At 35.9% G+C, this 11,153-nt stretch overlaps 2 protein-coding genes across 2 annotated transcripts; one reads left to right on the top strand and one right to left on the bottom strand.

Moving 5' to 3' along the window:
• Positions 1–342: 342 nt before the first annotated feature.
• Positions 343–3,118, bottom strand: LOTGIDRAFT_153763 (hypothetical protein; the record flags this gene model as incomplete). The annotated part of the gene is made up of 7 exons (XM_009059775.1): positions 343–410; positions 710–835; positions 1,230–1,358; positions 1,578–1,730; positions 1,972–2,098; positions 2,608–2,714; positions 3,067–3,118. 7 exons carry the CDS (start codon positions 3,116–3,118, stop codon positions 343–345), a joined length of 762 nt encoding a protein of 253 aa, XP_009058023.1.
• Positions 3,119–4,895: 1,777 nt separating this feature from the next.
• On the top strand, positions 4,896–10,888 carry LOTGIDRAFT_105363 (hypothetical protein; the record flags this gene model as incomplete). The annotated part of the gene is made up of 9 exons (XM_009059774.1): positions 4,896–5,187; positions 5,405–5,567; positions 6,033–6,251; positions 8,178–8,288; positions 8,705–8,896; positions 9,466–9,520; positions 9,665–9,917; positions 10,219–10,371; positions 10,815–10,888. The coding sequence occupies 9 exons, from the start codon at positions 4,896–4,898 to the stop codon at positions 10,886–10,888; spliced, it is 1,512 nt and encodes a 503-aa protein (XP_009058022.1).
• Positions 10,889–11,153: the final 265 nt, after the last annotated feature.

The raw sequence follows: 11,153 nt of genomic DNA, 5'->3' as shown, positions 1-11,153 counted from the left end.
TTCTTAGAGACAAATCCAATTTAACCGAAAGTGTCGCACCCGGGCAACTGATGATAACTGGAAGCAGCCTATTTATTCTACTATTGGTGCATTCTTTTCCAGTACACGATTTGCTACATGATTACACCACGGCTTAAAACTGAACCTTCGCATTTGAGCAGGATGTAAACAGGCATACTTAACAGTATTTTTTGTACCCTGTTGTCTCCCTTAATTGGATTTTTTTTAACAACAAAGCAAATTAATGGGAATCATTTCCATTTTATTAAAAAAATTGTTCGGTAAATGTTTAATGAGCTAACATTGCTGGACGGGTAGTTAAAATCAATGAGACCCCTGCTTCTAATGTAACACATATATAAAATACTGCAGACAAATCACCAACAAAGACCATTCTAATCTGGAACAACCTACAAGATAATAAATATATTTGCTGTTAATTGCTGCTCTATAGTTGAAGATGGAATTTTTTAACAATAAAATATATATTTGCTTGTTGTTAAGATATACTGCGACAGGTTCTGTAAGCGATTTAAGTCATTCGCCCTGTTCCAGCCTTCTGGATTTGACGCTAAAAATGTCGAGGTTGAGAATGTCTGGAGAAGCTTTCTCTCAGAATGTTTTCTCCTCTCCTTTTCGGAACCACAAAATTAGCAATGTTATCATGGTACTATGAATTTACTGTGTGTAAATTATCAAAAATATTTACCTGAACAATGATCTTCATATTTTCCAGCATAATAACCATATTTACATACACACATTTCACTATGGCACATAGAATTATGAGCTCGACATTCCATATCTTTACTACAAGGGTCTGTTAGTGGTCGCTCTGAAAGTTAACAAAAATCGTGTCACTGAAAAAGTGTACTTGGAAATCAAGAGACATTGGTGTATAAACTCAGCAGCTGGGATGAGCAATGCGCAATGGAAACCTCAGAAGAATTGTAACATTAGCAACAATGTAACACTTATAACTGACGGAGTAATACTTAAGCCATATCAACGAATGGAGAATCAAATTATTTTGCATATACCTTACCTCCCAAATAATTGACCCCTTCGAAAGTGTTCGGGGATCTCGTTTTCATTTTGTGCACGAGTCTACTGTTAGAACCTAAGATTTCAATTTTCAGTATGGTATCTTTATTAATTTCCAGTCAGATTGTAGTAAATAATGTCCAGTCTAAGGATTTAAATTAAATCAAAAATAAAGTAAAACATACTCAGTAAACACGATTCTTCCGTTTTATTGGGATAAAACTGGTCAGCACATCGACAGCGTGAATCTTCACAGAATGAGTTATATAATAAACATTGGTTATCTCCATCGCAATATTCTGTCACATCACTTTCTGTAAATAAACACGAGGATATGTTTACTTTGTATATATGGTAATCTCTGATATTTGAAGGTTATTTTGGCGATATTGTTATTTTTTGAGATTCGGAGGTTATTTTGGAGATATTGTTAATACGAGAATGGAAGAAGGAAAAGAGAAAGAAGAGTAAGAGACCAAGAAGATTGCGTTGAATGTTAGAGGCGATTTCGTAAATAAAATATGTTTACTTACTGAGTTTGCAAATAGCACCTTTATTGTGCCTCTTTTCTGTACATTGACATTTTAATGACGAATCTTCAACTGCCTGACTACAAACCATGTCTTCTGTATCTTGAATACAATCTGACTGAGTTTCACATGGTTTACCATACCCTGTCCGCATACCTACAATCACAAGTCAAAATATCGCACAGATATGTGAAGGTGAAAATTACATTTGCTAGAGGTAATAATTTATAACCACTTTGTCCGAACCAGACGCCTGATGTACATTCTGAATAGTGATATACAAATAGTCGAGATTAAGCTCCTTCAATATATCATTTTGACGACTGTGTGGGCTTAACTTTGTTTTTTTTTCTCGAATCAGTAACATTGACCACAATAATTTTCAGAAGGACCTTACCTGTAGCAAAACCAGCATTACAGAAATTATTGGTACAACATATATTACTCTCTATACATCTTGCACTTGATGTACAACCTTTTTCTATTGTATTACTAGCATCATGTATAGAACTATAACACCTATCCTACATAATTTAAAAAAAAATCAAAATGATGTACACAGTGTTATACGAAAAATTTAACTATGAAGGAGTGATACCATACCAATGAAACTTGTAAGCATTTTTCAACTTGGCAGATGACTGATTAATCTGAGGAGCGCGATGGACAGTAGAGTTGAAGATACTGGCATACCGCTAAAGATTTTCCATTAACACAAGTGGAAATATTTTTAATGGAACAATTGTTTGCGATGACCCGTTGTTACAAAGCCTTTACCATAAGAGTCCTCTGTATCATCTGTATCATCTGAGCCACTTTACTCGACACCCAAACGATGCCCTTTCAGACTACTTTTTGAAATAATTACACAAGCGGAAATATTTTTAATGGAACAATTGTTTGCGGTGACCCATTGTTATAAACGAGTTTTTAGACTTACAAAGCCTTCATCATAAGAGTCCTCTGTATCATCTGAACCACTTTACGCGACACCCGAACGATTTCCTCTCTGACTACTGTTTGAAATACTTACATATGAACTCTGACATAGGACCTCAGTTGAGTTTATTAGACAATTGAGATTAGCCTGCTCAGCTGTTATACCATCTACTCTTGAACACTTATAACAGGTTAAACTCTCTAAAAAAATATATTGAAATTGATTCTATACATACACCCATGTCAACAAGCGTTATGTTCGTCAATATCATATCATGTAATCTATAATTTAATAAAGCAGGCATTTGAAGATACATTTATGCATTCAGGTTGAACTGCCGATTTTAACCAACTTGTAGGGCATCAGTTATCTAATAGTAGAATAACTATATAAGTTTTGTATCAAAATATATTTATAGGTAGAAATATCCATCTTTTTACTAAGTTTGGACATTTGATTTAGACCTTCAACGTCAAGATCTGGCAAGGTTTCTGCCCAACCATTCTACTCCCCTGTTTTATGCTTCCCGAAAAACGGAATTACATTACTTACCTATGGATGGAATCAAACTGCAAGTTGCTAGAAGTAAAAGAAAACTGTCCATGATGTCTTAGAGTCTATACAGGTATACATGAACTGTCACCTCTAAGTAATGATCGAACCTTGATGGGGGTCTTCACTTTGTTCCCACACCCAAACCACGCGTTACCTGCATACCTAATTACACATCCTAATTAAAGCTTAATTAAGAACTGTAACTCGATAGCTAGTGATATCTTATAACTTTTTGTTATCGTACTCAAGTTTCGTACATAAATGGTATAATCTGTGAATATGGAAAATTCGTAATATTGGCCCTAATTGCCGAAAAAAATGTTAAGTTTCATTCCATAACGGAAAAAATTGAAATCCCCCCAGAGCCTACGTTAACAGATTGAAAAAAATGACCAAATAATAAGAAAGTCCTCTTGACAATAAAAGACTAAACAGAATTTGAAAAGGGGTCTATTTACCATAAACATCTTATAATAGGATATCTATGGTCTTTACTTTAACATAAGATATTTTCTGTATTAGAAGGAATCCATTCATGAAATTTTTCTTTAAATTTATTAATGAATTCTAAGCTTACAGTTTTGCTTTCTATATGTGATCAATATTTTTCCTTCGTATAGGTGCTATAGCTCAAGCAAGAAGTAGTATTGTTAAGAAAATAATATGTATGTTAATAGGTTAAATATCGTTTTAGTCCATTAGAAATCAAGCATTAAACATATAAACAACGGAATACAGTGTCGGGCTAATGCCATAAAATCGCAACTTTCTTAGATAGTAACATTACATTAAGTTTCTTTTGTTATTATTCAAATTCATTTGAGATCAATTTCCATCGATTTGAAACATGTTGGCGACAATGTAGGCCTACACTGAACTAATAGACAAGTAATCTTTAAGTCGCTTTTTAACTCTATGGGTTTGAAATATATTCTTTCAAAGAATACATACGCGTAATGTATATCATTGTGAGCTGTGGCTTTGTAGTATTATGAACTATGGCATTGTATTATATATTGGATTATGTTTATGAATTTCCTTCACACTGGCAATTTAATACATCGAAGGAGTATATTCAACTTTCTGCTACTTAATGATATCGACAGTGTTACTCCCGATATAAGTCTATTGAACCAATGGGATCCAGTAAAAAATCGATTACGCAGAATCTGGGTATATTTAAGTACATTACATGGTACTATAAGGTTTTGTTAACCCTTCAAATAGTTTTCGATTATGTCGCTTTCATTCAATTAAAAAATTTATCGGAAAAATGACTTTGTATAGGTTCACTGTTATGTATTCGAAATGAGGTAAGAACCTGCATTGATTTCAATGCACATATGTTCAGATTTTAAAAACACAATTGAACCAAGTGTTCGATAAAACATTCTTACATCTGGTTGTGTATAATAGAATACAGTGTAAATATGCCATGTTGTAACAAAAACAGAGGCGACCGACGGAAAGCCGGATTTGGAGAAGGTCTTTGGTGGTCAGAAGAAGTTTTAGCTGTAGGTCATGGCGGAGGCGGAGGCGGAGGGGGAGGGGGAGGGGGCTGTGGAGGAGGTGGACATTGGAATCCTGCAGAACCACAAGATGTTCCGGAACCCGCTGTTGATGAGAGTAATCCAACTACCTCAACCGAGGATGCAGATAGCGTACCAGAACCAACAGCACCTGTGATAGTTGAAATACCAACCAAACCAACCTCAGGAGGATATAATACTTTTGATAACCGAGACTCTGATAATGATAGACTAGTATTAATTCCCTTTGAACGGAAGAAAAAATGTTTTTGTCGTTGCTCTTTGACATTTTTAGTGATGGTTTCCGGGTTTCTGTTTGGGTATGACACTGGTGTTGTTTCAGGATCAATGCTTTTAATACAACCGTTTTTTCACCTCAGTATGTTGTGGGCCCAGGTTATAGTCAGTGCTACAGTCGGGACAGCAGCTCTTACATCGTCTGTGGCCGAATTCGTGGCTGATTTTGTAGGACGAAAAGTAATTATTGGCACTGCAGCTGTATTATTTACTACAGGGGCTATCGTGATGGGTGAAGCTGAAACTATTCTTGTAATAATAGTAGGTAGAGTAATAGTTGGATTTGCTATGGGTACGTAATAATAATAAAATATTTTCACTGATAATAATGTTATAATAAATCTCGATAGTCTATTCTTCATTTTCCACTGTTGTGTTTATCAGATTTTCCAAATAAAATCCCTTTTATATCATACATTTTTGTGCTTCAGATTGTATTGCAGTCCAGAAGAAGTGCGTTTTTATAGCTTACAGTTACCAAAGTTAAAGTCTAATATTTCATATTTCAGGGTTGAGTACTGTAGTAGTTGTTTTATATGTTAAAGAATCAGCGCTAGCCACTAGATTAAAATGGTTATTAGGATGGTTACAATTGATGTATACCATTGGCAATATGGTATCGAACTTTCTCACTATGGTGTTACATTACCTTGGTGATAAAATGGTTTGGCAGTCAGTACTAATCATTGTCTTTTATACACTCATATACAATTCCTGACATTCAGATGTAGTAGAATTATCATAACAATCCCTGCCGTTATGCCACTAGTCTTAAAATATTAGCATTTTTCTTGGTCTTTTTGAAATGTGTCAACTCATCTGAATCTTCGCATATTTTTATTGCTTCGATGTGCCTTTCGGATATCAATTTCATTGTAAGATCAGCTGGCATGTAAATAAAGTTGGAATGGTACTTACCGAGCAGTTTTCTGACTGATGATGCTCCTACCTCTTACGAATCATTTTGAAGTGGGTGAACTGACAAGATATCACATCGACATTGCCAAACAATAATATTATTATTACAACGTTTTTATAGCAAATTATTTGAATTATTTGCACCAGGTTGGGTTTCCTACATCAGCATAAATATTTGAAGGTTTTAAATAAAAATTAATTTGTGCTTTATCATCGTAGATATCTACTTGGTTTTGGAGCCATACCATCAATACTACAATTTATAGCTATCATATTATTACCAGAATCACCTAGGTGGCTAATGGAATGTGATGATGCTGAGGGGACTAGGGAGAGTTTAATATTATTACGTGGTACAGACCAGATAGGGGACGAGTTAGAAGCTATCAGATTAGACGTCGAAGAAGAAAGAAATGAATTGGATAAAGGTATGAGGCTGTTTAAACGCTTCTTGTTGAACCGTAGATGATGCAGTTATGGTTCAACTCAAGGCGTTTGATTCCTATGATCCTGTTGGGAAGAATTATTGAATCAAGATCGTATTAACCCTTGAATCAATGTTACATAAGCCAATTCGAACTCTTGACGCAACGGCTCCAAACCACCAAGCATTACCATCTAGTCAAATGCTCGAACGGATAATGTTTGGAATTGCGGATGTAGCTTTTCATACTATAATTGTTTTTAAAGAGTCTGATTGGGCAAGAAAAAGTCCCCGGCTTATATAATTCCATCAATGTCTGAGGTCTAGGATTAGTTGTCGAATAGAGAAAGTTGATTAAGGGTGATATCTGTTCTGATGCAGAACGTAACTATTTAATATTTCTATGTATAATTATAGATGATAGTGACGATACATGGGATATATTAGGTGATATTATAGAGGAAGTAGGAGATGGTAAGTTTTCCTTATAAATGAAGGTATATTGTATGGAATCAGTGACAGAAATTTCCTGCTAACTTGTAGCAAATTATATACCTTATTGTTATTCCATTTGCTTATTAGAAAAAAACGGTTACCAGCATAACTCTCAAAAGTGAGTAATTTCCTGAACTAAATTATGTGATTTAAATATTGTTTGTTCCAGAGATTCTGTCGGATTCTGATGATGATGGTACTAACCCAAATACTTCCAAAGATAAACAGAAGGGTAGTCTGAAAGCTGATTTGAATAAGGACAGCGACCCCAAAAAGCAAGATTCCAACGAAGGCCAGACCGAGAAAGGACGTGGGAAAGGAAAAGGGAATACAGGGAATGATTTATTGGATGTAACTCAAAGTGGTGGAAAAGGCCAGGATGGGAGTTCTTCGAAGCAAACTCCCCAAAATTCACCTGACGCTTCGGCAAAAGACCAACAAAACAGTGGTTCGGGGAATGAAAGTCAGTCAGCTACATCAGATTCGGCACCATCTGATAAAATTCCTGGTTTGAATCACACAAACCAAGGTACGGAATCATCTGGTAGCAACTCTGGACAATCAGGCAAAACATCATCTGATGGAAACAAATCTGGAAGCATTCGTGGACAGAGTGGAGCTGACGCAACTAAAGATAAAGATGCTTCCGATGACCAAGGCTCTGGTGGTGACAATCGTGATAGATCAACAACTGGAAATTCTGGACAACCAGCCGGGGACTCGGACTCTGGTGATAAAAATTCCAAGCAGGATCCGATTTCAGGTGGTAATAATAATTCAGGTGGTAATAATAATTCAGGTAGTAATAAGAATACGTCTGGTGGTAATAATAATTCAGGTGATAATAAGAATACGTCTGGTGGTAATAATTCAGATGGTATAAGTAATCCAGGTGATAAGAATTCAGATGGTAATACTAATCCAGATGGTAATAGTAATTCAGGCGGTAATAGTAATCCAGGTGGCAAGGATAATTCTGGTGGTAACAATAATGCAGATTCATCAAAGAAAAATTCTGGGAAATCTGGAAATAGTCAGATTGGAAGTGGAAACGATAATTGTCCAACAACAGATGGTAAAACTAGCCAGTCCGACAATGACACAAATTCAAACGACGGTAATGGTATTTCCTCGAGATCGTCTGAGGGAAATGGTACCAAAGATTCAGAAAACGATAAAAATAGAGACAATGGTAATCAAAGTACATCTGGTTTACCAGGTGGAAACGATAGTAAAGGCTCGACTTCAGAAGGAAATGGGGACAATGACCAACACGCCAATGCCTCGGGATCTTCTGGCAGTGGTAAATTAAGTGGCAAAGGTGGTAAACAAAATAATGAAACAAAATCAAAGAAATCTAAGCAGAAGAAGAAGCAAAAGAAAGTTGTTAATAGAAAAGACTATGAGAAATTAGAAGGTGGAATGGCACCTAAAGGTTCAATGAGTTCTAAACCACCTATAATTCGAATACTGTTAAAACCTAAAGTTCGGCAGTCAGCTATGAATGTTTCCTTTTTACATTTATTTCAACAGTTATCTGGCATCAGCTGCATCATGTAAGTAATTAATGTGAAGATTTCTCCACGAAAGTAACGACTGATCTACTTAAGGAAGGGAATGCTTGGGTCTTAAGTCGAACCGTGATCTTCCAGGCTTAAAATCTTCGTCTTTGATGCATCTAGATGCCGTATGTCTCATTTTGAAATAGCCGCTTACGAAATGACAGCGACGTTGACAACGAATTGCTTATGCCTTTGCTATGTATGTCTGGAAAGTTACATATTCAGACATTTTGCGACGAAAATATCTAAATTTCGAAGATATGTTGAGATTTTATGCCATATCTTGCCATCTTGCGACATCAAATCACAATTTCACATTTAAGCCATCTTTAGAAAGAGAAAGTCCCACATGAAATGAACCAAAGTAATTCAACTTATTTTATATTGACTGATATAATAATTGATTACAGATTATATGGAGGGAGTATGATATTACTATCTGGCTTACCCACCAATCTATCTCTGATATTATTAAACATACCCAATGTTCTTTATGTTGTTGCAACTTATCTATCAAATAAATTTGAACCAATGAAAGATGACCGGAGACAACTCTTGGTGTCCAGCTTCATAGGTAAGATTGTTTTGATTCGATTTGTACAGTATAGATAATGCTTTAAAAGTTAACAAAAAAATGGCAGATAAGCTCACGAATACTTCTTGAAAACAAGAATCGAGGATGTCACGACAAAAAGTGAAAATAAAAACAGACATGTACAGTTGACAAGCTACGTGTATTAGAGTGCTCTGTTGAAAGAAACGATTTAGTATTTTTTTTTTCAGGTGTATTCTTTGGAATGGCATTAATAGCTACTGGTTACCAATTATTAGAACTGTATCCTCGACCTGTTAGTGTCTTTGAAAATAAATCATTGGTTGGTTTACCGTATGAAGATGAATACTTTGGTTATTGCAATCACACTTCTTTTCAGTAAGTATGCCATGGATATAAATAGTAACTTCTTGAATATTATTTTATTTAGCCTCTAAAAAGGGCAAGGCTTTGAACCATTTCGTTTTTTTGCAAGTTGTGTCCCTTTTGTTTTACGAGGAAATCCCACATACAATAACAATAATTATAGGTCGCAGATCCCGAGCTCTTCAGTTGTCCGGATGCATGAAAGTCGAAAAGAGCAACCGGGAAACGCTCCCTTAAGTATGATTCGGAAAGTTTCGAATCGACAGTTATATGTGGTTCAGAGCAAAAAGATTCATTTCTGAGCAGAGTTACTGCATTCAAATATAATCTGGACAGCCAACATGGCGATGTTGGATAAGACAATTTTCGACCATTATTCTAAACCAATGCCAAGGAGCTCACACCTCCCCTGAACTCTTGGAAGGATAATTTGTGACAAAAGAAATTACAGTCAATGTGTTTCTCTTTCAGGACATGTGCAATGTGTACTTATACTGAATTTTGTGGTTTTTGTTATACTAATTGGTGGGATGGTTCCTGCTTACCCACAGATTTAAATAACTCTTATAAATCTGTTGTTGGCCGCTGCAATCATTCGCATACAGCCAATCCTTATTATAAATTTATACACAGTGAGTGTCCCAGTGATTTTGGGTGGTTTGTTGTTGTTGGTATGGTGGTTTTTGTCTTGGCATATGCACCAGGTATGTTGCTCTCACAACCATTCATTTCTGTCCCATAGATCGGTATGAGGTTATATGCCATTACAATATTGATTTCAACAATTCCGCCCATTTTTGTGGTGTGGTGTGGCATTGCATCTGTCAGCAAAATCTTGTTTATTTATGATAATCAGGGCGCTGCCATCAAAATGTGGAACAATGCTGAAGCCAAGATACTAAAATTTATAACTTTTTGGTGTGATACGACACGACACGCTCAATAGAAAGCTACAATACTGTGTATGTATATTCTTCTAAAAGAGCCATCATTTTTGCGTTTCAGGTTTAGGTCAAATAACACAAAGAGAGAATTCACAGAGATGCCCAGTTTGGGCGAGGAAAACTTCCAATTCTATAGCACGGTCAATAAACTGGGGTGCCAATCTTATTATATCAATGACATTCTTACTGCTGATGGTGGCAATGACCAAATATGGTATGTTTCTTATGTAGCATTAAATGCATTCTTAATGCTGACACCAAAAGTCAGTTTTAGAGTCGGTTTAATTGATGGTTGATTCAAACACACATAGCCATATTCAGTTCTCATGGGTATGAGTTAAGAAAGGATAATAGATGTATCTATTTACAGATAAGGAGCTCTACATGAACTAACCAAGATGACTCGACACTGTGCAGGGCCAATAATCGTTGTAATTCAGATCTCAGTTGTTTCAATTGTCAACATTTCCTTTATAAATGGACGAAGTCCGTTAAGAGAACTACAATCTCTGTGTTGTATCATGCATGTTGGTTCGATAGGAGTTTCTCACTTTGTCGTCACGTCAACAAGGTGAGCTTCATGGAAGTAGGCAGTAGCTCTAACACAAATCACAATAGTGTTAGATTACATTTAAATCTGAAGATTGTATTTTTCAGGAACATGTTGGATGTTTACTGGGCTATGTTTAATAGGAGTGATATACACAGCTATCTTGCTACCGGACGAGTAAGACGGTGTTGAAGGACGAACATTGGGTATCTTTGTGTCAGTAGTACTGTAGAATATGTTTCTAAAATCATCGATCAAGGATGCCAGATCAACACAAAGTACCACCGAAGAAATCTGCAGCTACGCTTGTAGGAAGTCCTTATGTAGATTTACATAGGCTGCGGCTCAGAGAACAAGACCGGCGCACCAGATCTTTTGAAATTTTGCATGATAGACTTGACAGTGTACAGCTATTTATATTTCAAATTTATATCTTTGCTGGTATC

This window comes from Lottia gigantea (genome assembly GCF_000327385.1).
Source record: "Lottia gigantea unplaced genomic scaffold LOTGIsca_4, whole genome shotgun sequence".
In the NCBI taxonomy this organism is placed as follows: domain Eukaryota; kingdom Metazoa; phylum Mollusca; class Gastropoda; family Lottiidae; genus Lottia; species Lottia gigantea.
Note: the sequence above shows the minus strand (reverse complement) of the source record. Positions and strands in the feature narration are given on the sequence as shown.